General features: G+C 43.4%; 1 protein-coding gene across 1 annotated transcript; it reads left to right on the forward strand.

The window, feature by feature from the left end:
• Positions 1 to 7,715: 7,715 nt before the first annotated feature.
• On the forward strand, positions 7,716 to 26,055 carry UBE2N (ubiquitin conjugating enzyme E2 N). Its single transcript, XM_080623723.1, has 4 exons — positions 7,716 to 7,807; positions 24,175 to 24,421; positions 24,609 to 24,749; positions 25,366 to 26,055. Exons 1-4 carry the CDS (start codon positions 7,778 to 7,780, stop codon positions 25,404 to 25,406), a joined length of 459 nt encoding a protein of 152 aa, XP_080479849.1. The 5' UTR covers positions 7,716 to 7,777; the 3' UTR covers positions 25,407 to 26,055.
• The last annotated feature ends 84 nt before the right edge of the window (positions 26,056 to 26,139 follow it).

The raw sequence follows: 26,139 nt of genomic DNA on the forward strand, positions 1-26,139 counted from the left end.
TCATTCTCTATGTGTATGTACAGACATCTGTTTTTTGCTGTTGAACAGATTTTCAACAATACTTGACAAAAATATCAGACTGCTTTTATGCAAAATAAAGAAGCTGGGGTTTGAAATAGAGCTGTGATTGCAGTAAGACTTTTATAAGATTGCAAAGGGGGGGTAGGAGTAGGAAGTAAGATCAGTCAGCCACAGGCTCAGCTGGCCTGGATGCACCCACTCAGTGAGTAACTTGATGACAGCAAAAGCTGTCATAGGAAGATGGTCAGCAGCTGTGTTGAATTGTTCTGGGAGTACTAATTGCATAATTGCAATTATTTCATTACCTTTCTGCCTACAGTGACATTATAAAGCACTTTATTGGTGAATAACAAACTGCTCTATAACACAGTTGCCTAACTTTGTTCTCAGAACCACTGTAATCCCAGTGATGATATGATCCTTGCCCAGCAGTGGTCATGGATTTGTGAGAGGAGGACTGTGCTCTCCATCCTAGCCTTTGCATCAGTGTGGTGGGATGAGATCAGCTCAGCCAACAGCACAGGTCACTGCTGCAGGAAGGAGTAAACCTACATCTGACACAACTCACTCTGCTTTCTACTGCTTCTCTTGTGTGAGCTCTGATGCTTCAGTGAGCTGGTCAGAAAAGTAACTCAGCTAAAAAATTAAACTCCATACCTTATAGCTCTGTATAAATGGAAAGAGGGAATCAGGAGCATAGGGCAGAGCACAGGGAAAGGGAGCAGGAGCCCAGTGTTGCCTGCAGCTTCTCCAAAAAGTTAAGAGACACCAAAGCTGGGTTAGCAACTCATGGATACTACAAGGAGCAATTTCATTTCCACTTGTGTTACTTATCTGTTGTTGTCTCTAGTGGTTGCCAGTCTCTGGTGCTTGCTAGGACCTCACTGTAAGCCAAATCAATTCACCAGTCCAGCAGAAGGCCAAACTAAATGTCTGGTTTTCTGATAAGTTAGTGCACTGAATCAGCTCGGCAGTCTGACATGCCCCACGAGTGAACGGTGCAGGAAACGTTGTGCATGAGAAAGGAGAGTAAAAGAGTGAGATGGGAAGGGGAAGTAAGAAGTCCTCTTTTTGCCAGATTGACTCAGCTGCCTGGTATAACTTGCCCTCAAATATGTGGTTTCTCACTGTCCCTAATGCAGTGAACTGTAGGCAGTCCTCTTCTCACACTTTAGGTATGGGTTCCTGTTCCCTTTCCTGTGCCAGCCCTGAACAGCTGCCTGACTGCCTGCTGTTCACATCAGCTCACTGCTCACCCCACAAATATTCACACTTTTGATCAGCTCATCTTCCGTGAGATCATGATGTGAGCTGAGGGAGCAGTGGTGTGTGGCAGAGGAGGGCAGGAACCATCTTTAGGAGCAATGCAAATACAAAGTGGTGTAACCCCGACAATGAAACTACACCCTAAATAATCACAGTGGAGGCAAACTTCGGTGGAGCTGGGCTGTAGGAACGAACTCTGATTTAAATGAGGACTACAGATGACATCAGTCTTACTGAACACTGTTCCTAAATTTCCTCTGGAATGCAAATATGGATGTTGCTTTATATAAGTCAATCAGCAGCAACTGTAGAGTGACAAGATGGCTTTTCTGAAACAAATCTGCACTTTCAGGTGCTCTGAACTCAGAAGCAAAGAGAATGAGGGAGCAGCAAGAGTGGCACTGCTCCCTCAGGGTGGGTGAGCTGGGAGCTGAGGGCACCCCAAGGTGAGCCAAACAATGACCCACCAAAGGGCACAGCCCCACTACACCAGAGGCAGATGAGCAGAGCAGGGGGGTTACTGCAGTCGGACCTATCGATGGTCCAGGGATCATCAGGCAGAACATGGTAACAGGCCAGGTCTGAGGCTGGTCCAGGAGCTCCTGGCAGTCATGTGGGCACAGCTGAGGTGCTGCTCAGGAAGGACTGAACACCCAATCCCACCAGAGGGTGAGGGTGGAGGCCCCGATGAGGCCAGAACAGCAATTAAGGTCTATTTGTGCAACCAGTGCCCTCACACAAAGCTGTGGAGACAAAATAACATCTAACAAAGCCTTTACTAAGTGCAATACAACCATCCAGAGTCCTTTATGATATCCTTGAACTGTTTATCAGCATATATCTGACAAAATGCAGGCATATCCCAGATCTCCTCACATCCTGCCTGAGGTGCAGGGTTCGTTTCAGGATATTAAGGGAGCAAACAGCAATTGCCAGTGCTGAGACAGCATCAGACAGAACTCCAAGCAGTGAGTCTAATGAAAACTTTCAATTGAATTTAAACAAAAGTATCAATCTAAATGACTTCCAAACACACAACATCTAAATCTTTCAGTCTAGCAAAAGAGAAATGCCATGTTGAGTCAGGGAGGGCAGCTGTCTAAATGAGGATGCATGACTTCATTACTTGCACTATTAGGTATGAAAACAGAACTTTTTTTCCCATTAAACCTTTATTTTACTAAAGCAATCAAATAAACAGGCAAAAAAGGTATTGCTGAAACACTGCAAGTTTTGATAAACTACACATGTAGCACTTTGGAAAGCTAGTTTTTGGGATCTACCTTTTCTTCTCCCCTTTTCACCTCTCTGTCTCCCCTCCCATGCCCTCCAAGAAAATGTTAAGGTGTTTTTAATGGCATTGCCATATATTTAAAGGTATACGTGGCTTTGAAAACCTGTATGGATAAAGAATCCCTGTGCCATACTGCTCAAAATGAATAAGCTGGCAGAGAGGAATAAATACATTTTAGCAACAACGCTGAACACCAGAGCAGGAGTGCTGAAGTACTGTTCTACCCAGGGAAGCAGAAAGCACAAGCATGCTAGGCTGGATCCCCTGTGGTGCTTCTCCAAGGATGTCTTCCAAGACACATGCCAAATGGAGGATATGCACACAGGGCGGTGCAGGCTGAGGTCCAGAACCCAGTTACTGTGGCACTAAGGGCTGAGTGGAAAATCCTGAAGGACAGAGGTGGACACTGGAAGGTCATTGGGTTGGGAAAGTGCCTGGAAGATGCAAGAAAGTCCAGGGAGCGTGGCTAGCTTGAGGAGACGAAGCTGCCTGGCACATAAGTGTCTTGTTCCAGCTCTCATCCAGGGGATTAATTTGCCTCCTTTGGGAATTTGAGACTGCTGTAAAATAAGGACACTTTTTTACTATAACTTCTCCTGGAAGATATCCCTTGGTAGAGAGCGAGTGCAAAGCAGCAAAATCTAAAGCCAGTATGCTGGAATAGCCAGTTTGGATGGCTTTTCCAGCACCTATATGGATACTTGGAGATCTCTGCAGCAGTCCTTGTAGGAGCTAGAATGGATAAGGGGAACAACCTAAATCTCTGTAGATATGACAACATAAAATAATGGTTTTGTTCAATGCCACTTCCTGAGCAAGTGGACTTCAAGAGCCTCTTCCTAAGAAGAGCAAGAAAGAGAGGTGTCATGGAAACTGCAGCTTCCAAGATGTGGCAGGTCACTTCTTGAGCAATAAAAACATAATAGCTTGCCAGATTGACTTGCTGCAGCCCCAGACTGAAGTAAGATTCGTGGTCTACAACACCTGAAAGAGGACACTGAAGGCAACACTAATAAATTCAACATTCATTCATTTGTTTGAGTCATGCTCCATGACTCCATGAGCTATGCTCCACTCCACTGTTGCATCTCACATACATAGGGCAAGGTTCACAGAGCACAAGTTCCAGCACTTTCAAGAAACTGTCAAGAAACATTTTACTCACTTTTAGCCTAAAGGCATCCTTTAGTCCATGTTTCCTTCCACTTACGACAGTCTTCTACAAACAATGTAACAAAATACACTCGTTTACAATTTGGTCTTGAGAACACAGCCCAGTGAAGAGTCTTTGATGTCTAATGAAGTGTTTGAGTCGTGGAGTCTTTCTCCTAGTGGGATTACCAGCAGCATTATTATTTCTTTTGTCTTCCTACTTTCTTAAAATTTGCAAGGAATTGCTGTTTTTCACAAAGAATTGCTTCAACTCTCCAGCTGTATCTTCATCTTTGTTTGATAATGGCCGTACAATGCATACAATGGTTACTAGCATGGGACAGAAGGGTGAAGAAGGGTCATTTGGCTTAGGTACAATTTCTGGTCTTGGTTCCTAAACTGCCTATTGTATTATGTGAAATTTACACAACATGGAGAGAACAATTATAAATATAACCTAGATATTTGCATTCCTTCTACATATGTCAGTATACCTGCTAACTCAAAACGAAGGCGCCTAGTTGTCACTGTGTCATAGCAACATGATTACAAATATCTTCAGTTATTCAGGAAGTTTCAAGATTATATGGATGTTCATTTCCTCTTTTCACCAACCTTCTGTCCTTGTTCTTTTTTTGATCCTGACTCCCTAAACCAAGTTCACTGGAATCCCCTCCCCAAAAGCAATTAGAGTCTCTACCCCATGCATGTGCTGCTCAGTGGTAAGCAGTTATTTATACGGAGGTCATCACTGCATTGGGGTCATCACTACATGTTGTTAATTCATTTACTCCAACCTCGTGCTCTCCCAAGTGACAAATGATTTGACAAGGCGTTACTGTATTTACAACTTGTAAAATGTACTGCAAAGTAAGCCTTCAGTTGTGAAGATCTGAGGTCTAGGAAAAGGCACTAAATACCGCTCCAAAATTCTTCTAATTGAACAAGGATCGCTCAAGAACAATTTTAGTACCTCATGGGTTCTAAACCCCTGTATGAACCCAGGCCTTGACGTTTACATTTGCCCATACAGAGAACATCTTGAATACCATACTTTCCATGTAGCCTATTTGTTCCTGGAGAGGTGGGGGAAGCTGTGCTATAGTAATTTGGAAGAGGTTTTATGTCTGTGTGTGTGTGATCTCACCTACCTGAAAAAAACCCAAACAACAAAACATAAGCCCCAGCGCAACCAAGTAGGAAATCACCAAGACTGCTGCCACCAGAATCAAACAATAAGGCACCAGGCAGGCTCAGGAGGAGAGGCCTATTAGCCCAGATTATAATTATTTATCCTAAGGCACCAGATGTACTGTAGATACTTCAAGGTCTGCAAAGCTAGGAAAAACAACAGGCTAACATTCAGCTCTTCCTTACAGCTTTATTTTTTCTTTTCCCTAGAGAACAGCATTTCACCTTTTTAGGTTAGATGGAAAGCACTGTGAAGGTGCTGAGTATACAAAAGTATCTGTTTGTTTTAATTCAGCAGTAGCAATAGGTTGTAATTAAGCAAAAAGAAAAATCCACAATTAAAGAATAGTTCTATGTGTAACTAGCAAGACCAGATTTTGCTGAAGGACCACATATAAACCGGGCCATTTCACATGCTAATGTATGCAAAAGAACTCACTCATATCCACTGCAGAACAGGGGGTGTTATCGATGAATGCTTTACACCACAATTCTGTAAATGTGTTTAATGCATTCTTGGTGTGTCCCACTTCATTGTTGACTTGACTGACTTCAGAGAAAGTTCCATCCAGAAAGCTGGGACAGCAACTGAGTGCTTAAAGAGCTAAGGATGTACACAAGAGTTCACAGAGATTATGGGTTTTCATGGTTTAAGTGAAGTTTGGAATTCCTGGTGGGTCCAATTTGAGCCGAGGATGTAAAATACTGTCAAACAGCGCTGCAGTTGTTGCCTTGTATAGTTCCAGCGGCTTGGTGAGAAGGATAGAGAGGGAAAGGTAGGTAAATTTTGAGGAAGTGTTGTGGGGAGGGTGAAGGAGGAAGGCTGTCAGGCTCTGACTGGAGAAAACCCCAAGTGTTTCAGTTCGTGATCCCAAGAGTGAAATTAAGACACAAACAAGGTCAAGTACCGGAATTGATCAGTTGGTTTATTACAAAAGGACAATTATTATACAAAAGGGAAATTATTGTAATAAAAGGGATAGCGATAGACAGATTGGAAAAAAGGTAGAAAATGAAGAAAGGATTTGGGGTGCAGAGAGAGAGAGAGAGTCACCACTGTGGATCCAGCAGTATCCTGGGGATCTGTTGTCATCATCAGTGGTGGGAGTTCTGCAGGGTTTGTAGTCAGTATCGGAGCAGAGTGTCCCCCAAGAGGCCATCGGAGATGGGTGTCCTCATGGAGGTGTCCTTCTGGAGTCCCCTTGGAGGTACCCTGTGGGGTGAGTCTTGTGGAGTTGCACTCATGGCAATGTCTCATGGAGGGTGTCCCTCAGGGTCCATAGTTGTCTGTGGAGTGTCCTCACAGAGGTGTCCCGCTGGAGTTATCCTCATGGCAATGGCTCCCTGGTGATGTTCCTCTTGGTGATTACCTTTTCCCCCTTTTATAATGAGTTGGAGGGAGTACCTCTGTTCTTCATGTCATGTATTACACAGTCCTGATGGACCAGTTTCCCTGGTCTTGCAACCAGCTCTTCAACTGCACATCTGCACACATGTGTCTGCAGCAATTCTTGGAACAATGGGCAGCAATTCCTTACACCAGTCCTCGAGGTAATGGACGGAAGAGTCTTACCTCAGCTTTTTCCCACTCATCCCTCAGGCAATGGACAGTGGAAGAATCTCAACTCCTCTCACCCGTCTCTGAGACAAAAGATAGGTGGAATCCCATCTCAGCTTCTCATACCAATCTTTGAGACCATGGACAGTGGAGTCTGATTTCAGATCAGCCTCTCAAAAAGGCACACCTCTCCTGACACATGCTTCGTGTTATTGTGACCGCTGTGTGATAAATGCTTAAATTTTAGCACACAGAACATGTCTGTGGTATCTGTGATAAGAATGTCTCAGCAATTATGTAGTCCAGATTTGACAGTGTCAGAGAACTTTCCATTCTACTGGAGTGTACAGAAATTACGTAGATCATCTTGAAGTCCTGTTTTTAAAGTGGGACAAAACACTTGACAGCAAATCATGTGTACACCAGGGTTCTGCTCCCGGCTGTGCTGCTAGCCTGCCTGGTAACCTGTGGTGAATTGCTGCATCCTTCTGTTGGGAACGATGTCCTTTCATTTCCCATCAATAATGATGCACGGTGCCTGATGTTACAATTACTGTGCAGCTGTTGTAACATCCTGTGAAGCTGGTATGACAAGGATACTCTAATTTCTACAGTACTTTTCTTCCTGCTGGAAAGCGAGGAGGTTCACTAACCAGGTATTACTGAGATAAAGATGTGCCAAGATACCTTTGTGACAGGTTTAGCAACAATCACACTGCTTAAAATCAGGAAACGGTACATATTGTACAATTACAGTGCACAGGACACCCCAACCAGGTCTTGGTACTGTCCATGCCGAGCCATGTTTCACACTTGTTTCAAACGGGTTTCTCCTGCCTTTGTAGACAGCCGGTGCTCATCACGGACCGGGTACCTCGGAGAGACCATACATAAGCAACCCTGGCAGCTCGTACCCTGTAGGACTGGGAGAGGCGGATGATTCCCCGGGCCCTCAGGTTGGCTGCCCCAGCCCACTTCAGCTTGGAGCCGTGAAGGGAGGCGGCGGGGCGCGGTATACCTCATCCTCCCGCCGCCTCACGGCCCCTCCGCCGAGTTCCCTCGGCCGCACTACTGTGGGCAGCAGGATCCCGGGGGGGCTCTTCAGGCCGAGGGGCTGCCCCGCTCCCGGAGAGCCGCAGTGCAGAAGCAGCGGCGATGCGGACGGGCGCCGCCTACATTGCCCGTCGTGCCGCGCCGAGGGCGGTACCACCGGAAGCTCGGCGCGGACCCACTTCCGATTGTGCGCGAGCCCTGAACGGAGGCGAGCCCGCGAGCCTGCACCCCGACGAGACAAGATGGCCGGGCTGCCCCGCAGGATCATCAAGGTACCGCCGCCCGCCCCGCCGCGCTCCGTGGGGGCTCGAGGGGCGCCAGAGCCCGGGCCCGCGCTGCGGGCAGGGTTGGGCCGGGTGCTGCTTCCGGTGCCCGGGAGTCGGGCCGGGCGGGGGCAGGGCCGCTCCCAGGCCTCCTCCTTCCCTTGCCGGGCGGGGCGCGACCCGTCGTCGCTGGAGCGGGGGCTGCGCCGGGCCGGGTCCCCTCACCGCTTCCCTTGGGGGCTCCCGCGCCCTGCGGCTGCGTGCACGGGCGGTGGGGAGCGGCCGGGCCCTCCTGGCGGGCCAGAGCGGGCCCGCGCCTCTCGCGCCCGAGCGGCGGCGGCGCCTCACGGCCTATGTGCGGCCGTCCGGCGGGTACCCGCGAGCCCCTAACGTGGCCTGGAGCTTGGAAGGCATCGGGGCGTCCCCGGTTCTGCCCTGTCGGCTGTGCTGCTTCTCGCCCCGGCCGCGCTCCCCAGAGCAGCGCTCGCCGTGTCTAGGCTGGGGGAGCGAGAGACTCGGGTTCCTCCTCGCTTGCGAGGAGGGGCAGAACACAGCGAGCAGCTAAACCTGGGCTGCAGCCGTATGTCGGCGGCATCGTACCGGTTCGCGCCGGGCCAGCCTCGGTATTGCTGCATGCGCTCGGAGTTGTCGGCCCGTACGGTGTTAGTGTGTTTGTGCTGGCAGTTCGGTGTCATGCTTCAACTTTCATTCATCAAGCTTTGTGAGGACTTCCAACTTCGGGGTACTTTCAGTTGACCCTCCGAGTACTGTTTCTGCCCAAGACTTGAATGATTTAAAGTCAGTCAGCGATACAGGTATCTGCATTGCAAGCTACCAAATGATAGCTTGGACTTGGAGCTAGCGTGCATGTTTGTGCAGGACTGCTGTCTCCCACTCGATTTGCAGTGATTTGAATTGCAGCCCGCAAATTGGCAATCACTCCCTTTACAAAAGTGATTCCAGTCAGATTCGTTAGCTCTCACATGAAAAAACAGCACCCTTGTTACTTGTTAAAGTGAACGAATATCACAATTTATAATGCTGTGAAGCTCTCTTGGTTGAGTGCACAGTGTTGGCAACCACTGTAAAATGCTTGAGTGTAGAGTATGTTGAAAAGTGGATGAACAATAAAACTGTTTCTTCTAAAAGCATGTTATCTAATAGGTGATAGAGGAGATGAGGTAAAAATAAAGCAGGAGTAGCGTTTATCTTGTGTGAAACAAATTAAACTATGATTCTTGCTCAGAATTGTAAGCAGTAAAAATAACAAAGACAAATCTTGCAGAATGAGTTGGACACTCATCCCGCTGATATCTCAGGTGTGAGAAGGAGCACTGATTCATAATGCAGTGGAACTGGTATTCATCGCAGAGCTGTGGTAAGAGCTCAGTCATGAGCCTGGTGCCTGTGTTAAATTTTAATAGCTCTTGACAACTCCTCTGAACGCAACCGAGGAGAGCACCCACTTGTGAGCTGGTGCATTAATTCCCTTCTTGGTGCTTTTGTTTTTTTATGCTTTTCTAGAAAAACAAAATGGAGCAATTCACACATGACTCATATCAAAGATGTGCGATGGAATGGGAATGGCCCCTTTCCAGCGGGAGAGGGGACGTGGAGTGACCTGGAAATTAAAGATTTCTTCTAGAGGACCGCCCCTTGGAGTTTTGGGGATGATTATTTGTTACAGGGTGGTGTGTATGGGAGGTTGTGTGTTTCCGCATATCCGTTATAGGTTGTCTGCAGCCAGTCCAGAGCTTTTAAGTCTTGGATTGTTTGCATTAGAGGACCAGTTCTTTAGTTCCTGTGCTGTGAATAGGTTAAGTTGCCATATGTGCACGTAGTCCAGGGCTTGAATCTGCCTAAACACTTAGAGCCTCAAAAATGTGCAAAGTCATATTTTGAAATATTGCAGCTGCAGAGGTGCAGACCTAGAAATAATGCTGCTTGAGTCTTCAGGAGTTTCGAGTGAGAATTGTTCTGACCTTTTCCATCCTGCCAGTCTTGAGTTAAATTTCCTATTGCTGGTTGCCTTGGAGGGAAGGATGTGTTTCTGCTAGTGAGAATTTGAAAGATCAGGGAAGGAAATGGAAGAGAGGAAAGAGTTATAGAAAGGTGAAGTAACTCCAGTAACAAGGTCTGATTTTCCTTATGCATAGTAACAATTTGGTGATAAATAAATGGCTTCGGTTACAGTTAGGAAAATACCTTCTCCCTTTGGCCCACATGCACCCTTTGTGTTGCCATCTGAGGGAGACTGGTGGGGCTAGGAGTGCATGTTTGGACTGTAATGAAGTTCAGAATCTAGCTAACCGCTCAAAATGCAGTTGGCGTTCCTCATCTTGACCGGCTGCTGGCAGATGGCCTGGCTCTCAGGTTGATTAGTGGCCCTGTACTCTTTAGCCTGCTTCTTTGCTATGTGCAGGCTGTCATCTAGCCCAGTGGGAGAGCAGTAGCTTTCCTTGTCTCAGCAGAGAGCTCTAGATTTCCAATGCTTTCCCCAAATTCAATTAAAAGGTGACAGTAGAGATGTTGCAAAGCAGTTTTTGCAGAAGATATAGAATTACTCCTGGTTTGCTGTCCTCAGTTTACTTGGAAACACAGACTTTAAATGAGTGTGTGTGTGTGAATCATCTGTAAGCTCAAGAGATGACTTGCTTTTGATTTATGACTTAGTGTTAGCACATCACAAATGGGAAGTAGAAAATGATGATACGGTTTTGGATCTTTAAAGATATAAACAGAATTGGAGAACCTTCTCTCTTGTGAACAGAGAAGAGGTATTTTTATTTGCTTCAGTAGTCCAAACCCAGAGGTCACCTGCGAATCACCTTGACAAGAAAATCTGCTAATGTAAGATAAAATAAAAATGTGGTATAGCACATTGACATAGATGTGTGCATTTGATGCTGTAAACGTTTTTCCTACTATTAAAAAGTATTTCCTGTATTAAAAAATAAGCCTTTGCAGTATATACAAGAAATAAGCCCAGTGGTTTTTACTTTCAAGCACTTACTACACCAGTTCTCTCCAGTGTTGCAAAGTCACGTAGCTCCAGGAATTGAATTGCATCTTATTTTTTCTTTTTTTTTTTCTCTTGGCTGACATTCAATCTACCTCATTGCTGTGTCAAGTGCAGTTGGTAGATCTGAATGGGACAGGCAATGCTGCCTCGTGTCATCTTTTCAAATGTGTTTTTCTTCTGCTGTTTTCGCTGCTGCAGTGATCTCATCATTCATGATTTGATGTCCAGGTCTACGTGTTGGCTGTGTAGCCAGTTGTTAGTAGCACTTCTGTTACAGTCACTGCAGCTGCTATTATGAAGCAACCATCTGAACCAGTATATAAGATTCCTTCAAAAACAATTTTTTCTTTATTAATGAATTTATCAATGTTAAATTACTGAGGCTTTGATTTTCTCCCCTGCATGGTAGTGTGTTGCTGTCCGAGATGTTCCTTCCTTGCTGTTTCCTGTAAGAAGCTATTTCCACAATCCTCCTAGTGAGCTCCTGATTGCTGTATTTTTTTGTTGAGAATCTGGGTAACATTTGGACTGCTGAGTTACAAAATGCTACCTCAAAATGTAAGATTCCAGGGAGAAAAGTATGGAGAGTCTCATGGTGTGTGTGATGATAGGCACCTACAGCATTCTATATTAGAGGTCAGTATAACGAGCTTTATATGTTTTTTAAAATACAAATCAGGTATTTAATCTGCAACTTCTGAAACTTTCTAGAAGTTGTTATACAGTATTACTGCAGCTGACTTGAAGATTCTTACTTTTCCTTGGAAGCTATGGACTTCCGGGGAATGGACGTCTGTCTCCACATGAGTATTAAAGTCACCATTGCTTTTTTGATTTCTCTGCCATTTCTGGCCATTTTTTTATTTCCTGAATAAAAAATAAAATAGACTGGAGGTAAACTTAATACCTTTTTGTGCTATGTTACGTTTGTTTGAATGGTGGTTACGTGTGGAAAGTGTTCCTTCTGGACAGTGCTGTTCCTTGGTATTTGTCAGAGAAGCTGTGTATTTATAATGGCTTTTTGTCCCTTGCATGCTGTTTGAATCTTGTGGATAACTTCGAATTTGACAGATGGGTGAAAATTTAATGAATTTTCAGAGGATTTTTTGTACTCTTCTTCTAAAAAACACCTTCCCCCTGTCTCCCCAACAATGTAGGAAGGTGGCAAGATAATACGTATGCTACTTTGTGACCCCCTTTGAGTCTTTTTGCGGAGCAACTAGTACAGCATAGGCTGGCTGTGGTAGTGGAAGGGGTATATCGGCAGGTGCTGGAAGCCTGAAGTTTCGTAGGACACATCTTTTGTGGAGGTGTGAGAGGGAGGCAGAGAAGAAGGCCTAGGCCCAGAGGATAAGAAAACTTCCAAGTTGGGTCAAGGTATCAGTTTTAAAAGGAAAAACATAGAGCCTTAATAAAATATCTTAAAGAGGACACTGATAACTAACTTTCTACAGCCTTTTCCTTAAAGAAGCTTCAGTAGACACTAGAGAATCAAAACTGGGGAAAAACAAGGAAATAATCCAACCAAACACAAAAGTTCCTGTTGCTGGACCACCTTCTGGTACCATACTTGAGTAACGTTGAGGTAGTACAAATCTGTAGTACCCCAAGCTTTCTGAAACTGATGCTAGCAGTTTTTTATTGCTTTGCATGCAGTTGTTTTACACTGGAAGCCATGGAAGTGTAACAGACAAGTATGGTATATCATAGAAGTTTGTTTTGTGTAACAGCACAAAACAAACCGACAGTTTCATAGTTACGTGTGACTGGTGGGTTAACAGAAGAGAGTGGCAAAATTTGCTGTAGATGATATGGTGAGTTGACCCTGGCAGGACACCAGGTGCTCACCAAAGCTGCTGTCCTTCTGCCCCTCAGCTGCAAAGGGGGAAGAGCATACAATGAAAGGCTCCTGGGTCAACACAAGGGCACAGACAGAGACCTGTTACCACCATGGGCAAACCAGACTAGACTTGGGGAAATTAGTTTAATTTATTGAAAATCAAATCAGAGTAGGATAATGAGAAAATAAAAACTAAATCTTAAAACACCTTCCCACCCCTCCCTTGTTCCTGGGCTCAACTATACTCCTGAATTCTCTTCTTCTCCCTTCCCCCTGTGCTTAATGAGAGATGCTGGGAATAGGGGTTGCAGTTCATCACATGCTGTCTCTGCTGCTCCTTCCTCCTTAGGAGGACTCCTCACACTCTTCCCCTTCCCCAGTGTGGGGTCTCTCATGGGAGACAGTCCCCATAAACTTCTCCAGCATGAGTCCTTCCCATGAGCTGCAGTTCTTCACAGACTGCTCCAGTGTGGGCCCCTTCCATGGGGTGCAGTCCTTCAGGAGCAGACTGTTCCAGCCTGGGTCCCTTGTGGGGTCACCAGTCCTGCAGCAAACCTGCCAGTGTGTGCTCTTCTCTCCATGTGGCCACAGGTCCTGCCAAGATCCTGCTCCAACACGGGCTTCCCACAGGGTCACAACCTCCTTCAGGCATCCCCCTGCTCTGGTGTGGGGTCCTTCAGGGTCTGCAGGTGGAGATCTGCTCCACCAGGGACCTCGATGTGCTGCAGGGGCACACACAGCCTGCCTCACCATGGGCTGCAGGGGAATCTCTGCTCTGCCTGGAGCACCTTCTCTCCTTCTGCACTGACCTTGGTGTCTGCAGAGCTGTTGCTCTCACATGTCTCACTCCTCTCCAGCTGCTGCCACCCAGTTCTACCTCCTCCTCCCTTAACTATGTTATCCCAGAGGCGCTACTACCATCACTGATGGGCTCAGCCTTGGCCCGTTGTGGATCTGTCTTGGAGCCACTGGCATTGGCTCTCTTGGGATGGGGGAAGCTTCTGACAGGTTCTCACAGAATCCACCCCTGTAGACTCCTGCTACCAAAACCTTGCCACACAAATCCAATGCAGATGGTATTTGGACATTTGGAAGCTTTGTATGAAATACTGTTTGCTTTAACCAGACTTTGGTAGTTGACACTGCACTGTATGACTAATGCAAATGTGCTCCATCAGTGTGACTACAGGAATGGTTTACACTGTTAGCTTAGTGAATTTAGTTATGCCTCACTTTAGTATAGCTGCAGATGCACCATGAAAAGCTGGATCTGTGCTAGTACATAGATAATCCTCTAGGAATTCGCATAGGATCTCAGCTTCACAGTTCCAAAATCCTGTAATCTGCTATGGAAAATTTGAGATCAAGGTCATTCTCGGGGGAGAGTGATGCTGACCTTAAAAATGCCTCTCTTCATGTTACTGTTGTTTGACAACAGGATTGTCTTCCAAGAGTGGGTAGAATCTGGTTTTGTTTATTTATTATATATTTATTTTCTGGGAAGGTGCAGTTACCTGGAATACATTTGTCTTTATCTTGCTCTGAGTGACTTCGCAGTGGTGATGGCAACTGGGGAACCAGAAGTGTGTGAGGGAAGATTGTGAGAGATTCAGAGTTCACAGTGATTGCTTAGCAGAGCTGTAGTTTCAGGTTGCTGGATAGTTGTTCATAGATGGAGTGCTAGTTAGTGGTTTCTAAATCTAATGTATTGCTGTTGTATTCTTGCTTTTTTACAGCTGATACCTTTGAGACATTGACACTCGGAGCATGAAATTGCTTTGTGGGGTGAGTGGGGGTAGATGCAGTCAGGGCCAATAATGGGGTCTGGAATCTGCAGGGTGAAGAAAGCATTAGTGCACAGAGATGTTAATCCAGTAACAAGTCCAGGAAGTGGAGCCATGTGGGATGCTGACACTCAGGGATTATATGGCAAGGAAGGCAAGAATTCTTGTGAAGGCCAGCTACTGGAAGCCACAAGTGCAGCCTTCTATTTATGATGTTTGACCTTTGCTGTACAGTTTAATGGGCTTTATTGCTAATTCTTTTTTTTTTTTTTTTTTTCCGAAAAGGCAGACATTCTTTTGAGAAGATTTTCCCCAATGTAGTTGTTTTAAAGCGGTATAATTTTAACCTAAACATGCCGAAATCTCTCTGACAATATACATCTGCTTAGGTAACCAATTTATTTTCAGTAATGCTGGTTATAGTCAGTTCTTTACATAACTGTAGCTAATGAATTGGTAGACCCTGAAAGAATTTGTGCCAGAATGTGATGCACTGTTGTAAAAAGTTTTTGAATTAAGTCTTTGTGGTTTTCTGAGGCAGCTTTATCCCTATATGTAGGAGACAGTTTTGACTGATATATTTCACTTTCTCCTACTGCCTCCCCCTCAAAAATCAAAGTGAAAACATACATGCGCTTACCTTCTTGTGTGCAACTTACCAGTTCTTGGTGAAGGAGATCAGTGTGTTTTTTTATTCCTTATCCCACTCTGACAGAACAGCAGAGAGTTGCCATTTGGCAAGTAATTATAATTTGTCTGTGTGCCAGTATGCAGCTAAACCCTTCAGTTTCTATTTCTTACCCCCAAATTAATCCAAACTATTAGCTGTAGTTGGAAGATAAGCGCCAGCAGCTGGCAAGGGTTTCCTGCAATCAGAACAAGAATATAAATCAAATGTATGCTGTATATAGTCTGAATTGAAATGTTGAAGTTGATATTGTACGTCTGTGTTTTTTGCAGGGAGCCAGCACAAGGTGGAAAAGTTACTGTCTGGTTAAGTTAGATTAACCACAATTTTTTTCTCAAGGTGATTGGCCTGTAGTTCATGGTGAGCAGCCTTACTCTATTAAAAGGTTTTGTGCCTCTGTGGTAAACTTGCTCTGAGGGGCTGATTTGACTCGGAACCCTGCAGTAAAGGTTATTTCTTAAGCCAGATCAGTTCTGTGATCTTGTTTGTTATTTGACTTAGCAGACACTTGGGCTGATGGAAGGGGTGCATAGGATTGTGACTTACAAATTAGCACTGCTGCTGGGAAGTCAGAGCTTCCCATTCTGGCAAACCCTTGCCTTCTGTGACGAAAAGGAGAGGTGGAGGTAGTTACAGATGTGAGTGAAATTAAGAAGGGCTCAGAACCAGGCTGAAGTAGCGGAAGCAAAAGCATTTGGCTCAATTGTGAACTCAATAGCTGAAGCCAGTGAAGAATTAGATAAAGTACTTCCACTCTCAGTGACTAAAACTTAGTGCAAATTAGGTTTAACTTTTTTGTTGTTTTTTAAATATCTTCACTTTTTGCTACTGGTAGTGACTTTTGATCTGCTTTAGAAGTCTTCCTGGAGGACTTGGCAGCAAATGCCTGCTCTCCCTAGGAAGCAAATATTGAAGAGACTGATGAACAGTCAGTTAAACTGAAAGATACCACTTTTCTCATCTCATCTCCCACATAAATTGGTATGTGTGGTACCCTCCAATGATAAGTGTTATCATTTCAACTGTAGCAGAAAATGGAGCTAGTGCCTTTCATTTTAAACCTGTCATCTCTTTTTGAAAAACTCTAATTTGCAGTATCATCTGTGGAGTTTGTCTATGCCATCCTCTATAAAAGTGCTTCTGGGTACAACAGTTCAAACACATTTCAGATTAAAAGTTACCTTGTGAATTATGCTGTAGTGGCTTGATCTTGGCCAAATGCCCATCCAGCCATGCTCTCACTCTCTGTACCTCAACCAAGCATGGGGAGAAAATAAGATGGAAAAAATCATGGGTCAAGACAAAGATAGGGGGAACACTTACTGATTACCGTCATGGGCAAAACAGACTGGACATGGGGAAAATGAATTCAGTTATTGCCAAGTAAAATAGAGTTGGATGGTGAGAAACAAACAAAGTTAGAACATCTTTTCACCCTTTTTCCAGTGCTCAACTTTAGTCCATCACCCCCAACTCTATACTTCCTCTGTCCCTGATGATTTCAGGGGGATGGAAAATAGGGGTTTGTGGTCAGTCCATTACAGCTTCTGCCTCATGTTCCCTCATCCTCACGCTTTTCTCATGCTCCGGCATGGCCTTCTCCATGGGCTACAGGGAATCTCCTGTGGTGCCTGTAGCACTTACCCTCCTTCTCTGACCATGCTAGTTTTGCTCATAGTGTCCTCCCTCACACTCCCCATTCTCTGTGTGATATTTTCTATCTTTTCTTAAATGCATTTTCCTAGATGAGCCACCAGCTTGGCTGATGGGTTCAGTTGTGCTCTGTGGCAGGTCTGTTGGACCTGTTTTTTTCTGTCCTCTGCTAGATGACAGTGGACATCAGTCAACCTTTTGGGGGTTAAAGATCTAGTTAAGAGTGCCCAACTCACTTTTCCTAAGTTGAATTGGGAACGCTGACAGGGTTCACTTTCTCAGGAGATTTGCAGGGTGGTGATTTGTGGCAAGGGGGCAACAGTAAGCACTGGGAGATGAGCTGTAATTCCTGTTGCAGTTTAAGTTCTTGTTGAGACAAAGATACTCATCCATCATCTGTCTTCCCTGATCAGTTCAGAGTAAAGGCACCTAGGGTTAGCTGAACCTAGAGGTAAAGGTGGATATTACCTGCATTCTTTCACTGTCTGGAGTAGGTTAGAGAGGGCTTGTACCTTGTCTTGGCCTGACAATGTTGTAGGAGGGTAACCTCCATCTTATTGGATATTGTTGAAGGTAAATAATTTGACTACTGCATAGAGAATTAAGCTAGTAAATGTGCTGCTGAAAATGGCAAGGAAGGAATCATTCCCCTGAGACGTTGCATAAAGATATGGTACTGTGCCATTTAAAATATTTAACAGCTCTAAGGCCTGCAATATTTTCTCCTTGTGTAAGAGGCCTTCTTAATGTTTTCTGTTTTCAAGTTTCAGAATAATTTTATCACAGCTATGTTGACCTCAGAAAGTCTTACTGATATCTTTTTTTTAAGGTACTAGCATAAAGCTGCTAGTCAAGGATGTTTTTCTGTAGTCTAAACACGATAAAAAGTTGCTAGATAACTGTTTGTAACAAGTGTTCAAGAATTTTGTAGCTGGATGAAGACTAATTTAGCAGTTTACCATCTGTTACTGAAATTAGCCCTGTTGGTAGTTAAGCTTCTTCCTTTGGAATGAGGCGGTAGCCTCTGAGTTTCCTTTTTAGGTTGGTTACAAAACAGTAATCTGTTACGCTAGTATCTCACTGTGATTAACGCTGCAGGCTCAACTCTTCAAAACAGCCCTTTCACCCAAACAAGCAGTCTGTTCCCCCATTCTTCTGACAACATGTGTTTGCACCCTCCTTTCTGCTGGCACAGCTGTTTGCGTGGACATGTGGTGAACTGCATTAGTACTCTTCTCTTTTGCATGATTTTTTTCTTTTCTTCTTCCAAATCAGCTGCATGCTGTGTTTCACCATGAGGTTGAGACACAGGTATGGAGGCAAAAGTGAAGGTGCATAATAGGTTGAAGTGGAAAGACAGCACGGCTTTTTTCTTCCTTTCCCTAGGGGCTGTTAATTTACTGGATTGAAATGCTGAGGGTTTGTTCTAAGGTCTTTCCTGAGCCTTCTCTTCTCCAGGCTGAACAAGCCCAACTTTTTCTGGCTTTCTTCACAGGAGAGGTGCTCCAGCCCCCTGATCGTCCTCATGGCCTCCTCTGGGCTCGCTCCAACAGTCCAACACATCCTTCTTGTGCTGGGGACCCCATAACTGCACACAGGACTTCAGATGGGGCCTCATGAGAGCAGAGTAGAAGGGTCAGAATCACCTCCCTTGGCCTGCTGGTCACACTCCTTTGGATGCAGCCCAGTGTATGGATGGCTTTCTGGGCTGGTAGTGCCACTGCTGGGTCATGCTGAGCTTCTCATCACTAATCATATCACTGAAGGCTACTGTATTTAACTTGTGGATTAATATGCAGGTTTTTTTACTTATTGAAGCTAACTATATAGCAGTAATATTGAATGCGAAATAAGAAAACAGGGTTTTAAGGAAATTAAGCAGGCAGACAGCTGAATTACTAAGGAAAACAAATTTGGCTGAGCACATGGAGCTTGGATTTCTTTTTTGAGCTAGTTTGTGCTGACTTTGAAGGCAAACTTCTTTCTCAAATTCTGGTGGTCTCCATACAGTAGTCTTAAAGCTCCTGTATTTTGTAGGTAATAGATACTGATTTGTTCCTGCCTTTTTTTAGCTGCATCCCTTGGAAGGCGTTGTGAAATCTGTGGTGATTAACTGTTACCATAGTACGGGGAATGGGCTTGCAATTATTTTTCCAAGCAAAGAATATCCTTTCTAAAAAGCAATGAAGAAGCTTTTAAAATTGTCTAATCCCATGCAACAATTTCCCTTACTGCTGCAGTGATTTCTGTCAGGCAGGTGAAGCTTTAGACAGTTCAGCTGCAGTGGCTCTGCTATATAAGAAATGATGTTTGAGGGGTCTTTTTGCAAGCACTTGCATACCTGAATTTTCTAATTGTAGTTATTTGCCAGTATGCCGGTGTTTAATACTGTCTTAGTCTGTTGATAGCAAGGAAGACTTCTGACGTATCTTTTTTCAGGCTTTCAGAAACACTTCTGCAAGACTGAAGGTGGTTAAAATAGTAGTGTTATTTCTAATGAGTTCATTCTTTGTATGCTTGTTCATATCTTTGCGTGCACTAGCAGTTGGTTTTTGTGCATGTCTATATGGAAGCATCTTCTGGGTTGTTCAGCTCACTTAAAGAAGGGCTCTGTCCTGTATATGGACCAGGAGAATCCTGGTGGTTATGTCTGCTCTTCAGTAACTTCTTTTCCCCTTCCACTGAAAGCAGGATAACCGAACAAAAGCTCAAAGAATGAAACACATCCTCCTGCAAATTCTTCTCTTGTGTTTGTGTAGCTTCCCTCAGTCTTGGCAACCTGAAAAACACTCACTCCCACCGTCTGCTCTGTTGGCCTCTTCTAAAGATCATGGCACTCTCTCTTCCTGAGCCTTCTTGTCTTCACAGGTTACTGTAAAAGCAGGTTGAGGGTTTCTCCCCCCCAAGGTACAATTAGTTTTCAATTTAATATCTTCATAGAGCATAGCTATGCAGAATGTCAGCTACACCATCTGTCCCATCCATATCATCTGTCACTTTACTTCGAGCCACCTGTGTTAATAGGGAAAGCTTTGCTTTGCTTGTCAAAACACCTTCAACACTTCTGTGTTTTTTAACCACTTAAATAAAAATAAGAAAAATAAAATTGTGGGGGGCATAACCAGTTGTGAATGACAGTGTGTTGTTTTGGTTTTAAGTACTGACTGTATCTTTTGGGTTATTTCGGGTTTATTAATTTTCTTTAGTCAATAGAAATCATGGAAAAAGTGAAGAAAAGCAGGAGCAAGAAGAGATCTCAATCTAAAACCACTGCAGAGTCTGACAGGTAGAATTAACTGCCTACAGCACCATGGGATACTTCATTAAATGCTTTAGAGCTCAAAATATGTCCTGAAATCTCTTCTGTGAACCCTGAGTATGCTAAAGGAGAGCTAGCAAGAAACACTGTGAAGTGCTGTTCTGGAGCACTTATTTGATGGAAGTTTGTATTCCCATGAAGACAAAACTAACTGCTCTATTGTAAAAATATTTACTGTGAGCAGCAGAACTTGAAAACCTGTTTTTCTGTGAACCTTTTTCCTTTATAACATGTTAATATCTGGGTGTCCCAGCTCTTTTTATCTTTATTGGCAGTTTTTTGGGTTTTGTTGCCAGGCAGGAATAGAACATACTTAGGTAGAAAAAACCGGCCAAACAGCATGGAATGTGAGAGTTCAGGTGTTTCTCTTCAGTGGCACTGAGCTTGGTTTCTGTCTTAGCCACTGACAGCTTACAAACGTACAGAAAAGTTGAAATTGGACAAAGGGTTCAAAGGCAGTTTTGGGGAGGAGAGGGGCAAGTAACAGTTCTCACAAAACTCACTCAGCTAAAAAACTGTGGAAAGTAATATAAAATTACAGCAGAAGATCAACATATAGTTGAACTTTTCCTTGTCTGTAGATTGAGTCCACATCTTGTGAGTGACTTTTACAAGGTTTTTTTTTGATGTGTTTGTGTGTGTGTATGTGAATGTACACTTAAAAAGTCATCATCACAGACTGGTTTGGGTTGGAAGAGATGTTAAAGGTCATAGAGTTCCAACCCCCTGCCATGGGCAGGGACACCTTCCACAAGACCAGGTTGCTGACAGCCCCATCCCTGCATACTGACAACTCTTTCTCTCAAATATGGCGTACGTCTCCAAGTCTTACGGCAAATCAAATTGATTGTCTTTAACTGGCCATCTTACTGTAAAATGTGAAAGTCAAGGACCTGATATTACCTTAGAACTGGACTTACTTGTATGTTTAAGCATTTTATATGCTTAGACCTTAAAATGTAACTTTTTGATTAATTTTTCCCTTCCTGTTCCTTTTCCATTGTTTCCCCCCAAATGTATTGAAGAGGTAGTTATAAATATCTTCATAATTGAAGGGCGAAAGCCTTATTTGCTGTCAGAATTTAGCAGGTGGTGTTGATGTATTTAAGTACAAACATTTCGTGTTCTTTTAATAAATGGCATCTTTCTTGTGCATTTTTCTTGTAGTCTAACGAGCTTGTCAGTGTTCTGAAAAGGTGCCTTTTCTGAACCTAAGATGCTTCTCAGCTTTTGTGTAAAGCAGTAGTGATGTATGTTCACAGGAGTCACGACCTGTCATTTTGTGTGTGTCAGAAGTTTAGCCTGATGCTTGCTCTCTCGGCATGGTGGCTTCATCAGAGCTTGGTGGGTATGAGAGATGAGAGTCGACCAGTTACCTCACATTTCTTGCAAGTATTCGTCCTCATCTCTGCCTAAAAACAGCTTCAGTTATGCTTATAGTGGTGGAGCTCCATGCACAGTGCAGGAAGTGAGGCATGATTGCTTAAAGCGTTTTTAATCTAATATTGATGTTCCACAGGGGACTTTTATGAGCAGTCTCGGTGCTAGTGTAGCTGCGTGCAGCAGAAATGCTTTTCTTTGCTCTCCCCTTTTCTGTGGTGTTTTATAGCAAGATTACCACGTCCACATAATGTAGAGGCATAAAGGGCTGTGTGAACATGATGACATACTAGCAGCGGTATAGCCCCTTCAGTATAACGCAGTACCTCAATTAAAAGGATCGTTTTTCTCATACGTGGGCTCTCCCATTGTTTACTGGGAAATGGTCATTAGTGGCAGAATGTGCAGCTTGCAGCCAGGCATTGCTCCGTCAGTTATGCTGGCAGGTAGAAGTGCTGATGCTGCTGCCAGACAACTGCTGATTCCAGGTTATTTTAAGCCAGGATTGGCTGCCCACTATGGTTACAGTCAGCATACTGTATGCATACTGGTATAACTAGAGGGGCAGTCTGGAGACCAGAGTGACTGAGTGGAGGCTAGGGACTGCTGAGATCAGCCCAGCTATTAAAATGTGTTACCCTTAATATTGAAAAATAATAATAGTCTTAAATCTGAGCAGGCCCGTAAGGCCCAAAACCACACAAGTAGACAAATTGTGGATCTGGCAAAGTACAAGTGGTAGCAGCTGTGAAGAAGTTTAAGAATTGGATCTTTTCATGAAGTTCGTTCATTTCAAATTTGAAGTTGGCTGCCTGTATTAGTTTTTCTTTTCCATAAGGCACTGTTTTTGTCTGCCAAACTGTCAAATTGCTTCAGAGGTGGAAACCCAAATTGTCACATTTACCTGTGGCAGCACCCACACTGAAAACTGACTGGAAGAAATAGAGGATGTTTTATGCACGTACAGGCATCATCTGTAGTTTTACTTTCATGCTACTGAACTAAAGCTTTAAGCATTCATTGTAGCTGCTTTTCTAGAGAGTTACTGTACAGGTAAACAGCTAGCAGAATAGAAGTTCTGAGTACATTATAAATTTGTGTATCATTTAAAATAAACTTGCAGAAGTGAGTGTAGACAGCTCTAAGAAGCTTGGATGGCCTTCCAATAAGGTGTGTAAGTGGCATTGACAGCTAATGCCTGTGCAGATAAGCGGGCAATACGTAGTCATAGCAAGGAATTAGACCAGATAAATGTGGTTTTATGTTTGTGTGTGTACATAGTAATAACTTCAGTATTATGATTTGTAGGACCTAGATTTTGAGACAAATAACTGGATTTTGGCATTAATTAACTGTGACTTCACTTCGTTGGTTTTTTTTGCTAAAGCGATGCGTTACTTACGTGATACAGCTGTCTGAATGCAGTTAAATGCTGTGTAAATTTATTTCTGCAAAATGTCGGTATTGTAACACTCCTGTTATGTTTGAATAAATGTATTAAGCCAAGTAGAGGTAGTCAGTCCACTTGGTTTTGTGTTAATGCTATTTATAGACAACAAATGTGATAAAACTAGAATAATAATATTATACCTACCAGTTACTATTTTCTGTCAATAGAACTGGGATAATATTTCGTTGTGAAAGCCAACAGAGAGATGGTGAAAATATTAACTGTATGTAGTAAAAACAAGCTAGAGGAAGGGGAGGAAATGGGGCTAAAATTACCTGAGGAAATGAGGCTTCGGCAGGATTTCTTGTCCCTGCCTAATGTGCTCTTGCCCATTTTGGCCTCACATTCCTTTTTCTTAAGGAGAAGCAGAATGGTGCCTAGAATACTTGTGAAGGCTGGCAGCAGAGGAGAAGGAAGGTGCACAGGACTTGGTCAGTCTGTCTGCTTAGTGCATTAGCGGTCAGAACGTGGGCAGCTCTTTACTATGGTCATAGTGTGGTGTCTGAGGCAGGGTTTGTGCTGTAGGCAAAAGAAAGGAGCACAAAGAATACAGATCTTGATAGGAAACCAGACTTCACTAAGCTTGTGGCTGGCAGAGCAACTTGCCTGTCTCCTACTGCATGTTAGGGTGACTTTAAAAGTAGTTATATGTAGGCTGAAGGTGCTCACACCAAGGCTATTTATGCGTACATATGTGTAAATATATAACACATCCTTAAAAACACCGTTAAGTGTTGCAGCAGAGTAGTACTTTAAATTCCTCAAAGCCTGGATCTAATTCCAGTACAAATGTTCATCTTAATAAACTCTTGTTAGAGTAAACCTTGAACACTTTCAATGAGTGATTAACCCCTTCTTTGACTTCTCACATAATGAGATTTTCTCTTTAAGGTAAAATGGGAAATGCTTTTGGTATTTTCATTGTGGTGTATTGATAACAAATAGCAGCTTGGTAGTAATTTAATCAAAAGTTATGAAATTTGAGGACGCTTTGTTACCTGTTAGCTTGTACTATAGAAGCACGTGCTGTGAGGGGTCTGAAAGGAGTTGCGTACCAGTTTACCACATTCTTATCTTTCTGCAGATGTTCTTTGACTTTAAGGTGTCTATCTAACATTGTTTCTGTGGATGTAGGTAAATAGCTCATAATGAATAGTTGTTGTTTTGAAAATAGTTTGTACAGGTTGCATTTATTTTAAATCGGTTGTATTTGTTACATTGCCTCCTCTTTTTCTTCTAGGAAACCCAGCGCTTGCTGGCAGAGCCAGTCCCTGGGATAAAAGCAGAGCCAGATGAAAGCAACGCACGTTATTTCCATGTGGTCATTGCAGGTCCACAGGATTCCCCCTTTGAGGGTGGGACATTTAAACTTGAACTATTCCTTCCAGAAGAATATCCAATGGCAGCTCCTAAAGTACGTTTCATGACCAAAATTTATCATCCTAATGTAGACAAGCTGGGAAGAATATGTTTAGATATTTTGAAAGGTAAGTGCTACCTTGTTTTCTTTCTTCTTATTTTATTAAGTACAGAAACCTATAAATGGACCCTGAAAAGAGATTTCATTTGTTAAAAGAATACCTTGCTTATTCTTTAATCTGGGAGAGGAAAGCTTGCTTTTGCTGTAGACTGTGGTGAGTACGATGTTTCACACTGCTGTAAATGTCTCTTCAGATAAATGGTCCCCAGCTTTGCAGATTCGTACAGTCCTGCTATCAATCCAGGCTTTGTTAAGTGCTCCCAATCCAGATGATCCACTAGCAAATGATGTAGCTGAGCAATGGAAGACCAATGAAGCCCAAGCCATAGAAACAGGTGATGTATCTTACATTTTTTTCTATCTAGTTTTAGGAAGTAGCTGATTACTCATTGGTTGGGGGATGTAAATCCCAACCTGTTGTTTTATGTTTGCAGCTTGCAAGAATAATTACTGCATACAGTCATAGTCCAGCTGTCTTGAATGTGTCTACAGTGGTCTGTTTTCAAGTCTGTGATGCTTGCTAGAAGAAAAGCTCCCTTGATCTGTTTCACCTTGAGTGTTCATGTTGCTAAACTTGCAGGCGTGTCTAATTTGGAGTTGTGGTAAAACAAAAATATACACTACTACTTTTCTTCTAAAGCTTAAGGCCCAGGTATCTGGTTTCAGAAAGTACATCTCTTCCATACCTGCTTCTGTTGCAGGCTGTTATGGACTGAAAGATTTACTACATTATACCTTTCCACCTCTGGATCCAGTGCAATCAGGCCGCTTCTGTAATATGAGGAATTGTCAGCTGCTGGAGTTCAAAATTGCACTTAAATCTCAGAACTGATATATTTTGCATACTTGCAACAGTGGCATAAAGCTATCTTTCAAAAGAAGTATTTAAAGTTACTCTAATAGAGCCCTAAAAATACGTATTTTCTTAAATGTGTTTCCTTTTCTTTACAGCCAGAGCATGGACTAGGCTATATGCCATGAATAATATTTAAATGCGCTTTGAACATCAAGTGTGCATCACTTCTCCTGTTCTGCCAAGACCTCTTCCTTTTTTGTTTGCATTTAATGGACACAGTCTTAGAAACATTACAGAATAAAAGCCCAGACATCTTCAGTCCTTTGGTGATTAAATGCACATTAGCAAATCTGTGTCTTGTCCTGATTCACTGTTGTACCGCATGAGCAGAGGCTAGAAGTTGTCATCTGGATTGTTGTGAAATTGTTTGAAAGCAGCAACACATCTCTGCTTTTAATCATTTTTCCCATCATGGTTTAAGTATAAGCACTGTGAATGAAGGTAGGCAGGGTTAGCTGCAGGGCTTTTCGTCTTAATTTTATGGGCTCCTCCTCCCTTTTTATGGTGATGCTAATTGCATTGGTAAAAGCAGCTAACCAGTTATACTTTAGAATATACCCTCTAGCCCAGTCTAACTTAGAGGCTGTAGGTGGACAAGCTTCATTGTTTGAACAAAAAAAAAAATGGGAACATTAAACATCCATCACCTTCACTAATAATATTGTGATTCTGCTGTCAAGTGTAGAAAAATCCCCCCAAGAAAAAGCTTGTGACCATTTTGTATGGCTTGTCTGGAAAATCTCCTGTAAATCTTATGTTTTAGTAAAATATTTTTTGTTATTCTACTTGGCCGTTGTACAGTTTATTTTGCTGTGTTTTCATTTCTCTAATGTGACAATCGTATTTAAAGAAAGATGGAAACCAGAACT

The sequence above is a fragment of the Psittacula echo genome, assembly GCF_963264785.1.
Source record: "Psittacula echo genome assembly, chromosome: 1".
Taxonomy (NCBI): domain Eukaryota; kingdom Metazoa; phylum Chordata; class Aves; order Psittaciformes; family Psittacidae; genus Psittacula; species Psittacula echo.

Excerpts from the sequence above, each read along its gene's own strand:
- UBE2N (XM_080623723.1), top strand. The coding sequence starts at position 7,778 with ATGGCCGGGCTGCCCCGCAGGATCATCAAG. Across the intron at positions 7,808-24,174 it reads TGCCCCGCAGGATCATCAAG|GAAACCCAGCGCTTGCTGGC; the intron begins GTACCGCCGCCC and ends TTTTTCTTCTAG. Across the intron at positions 24,422-24,608 it reads ATGTTTAGATATTTTGAAAG|ATAAATGGTCCCCAGCTTTG; the intron begins GTAAGTGCTACC and ends ATGTCTCTTCAG.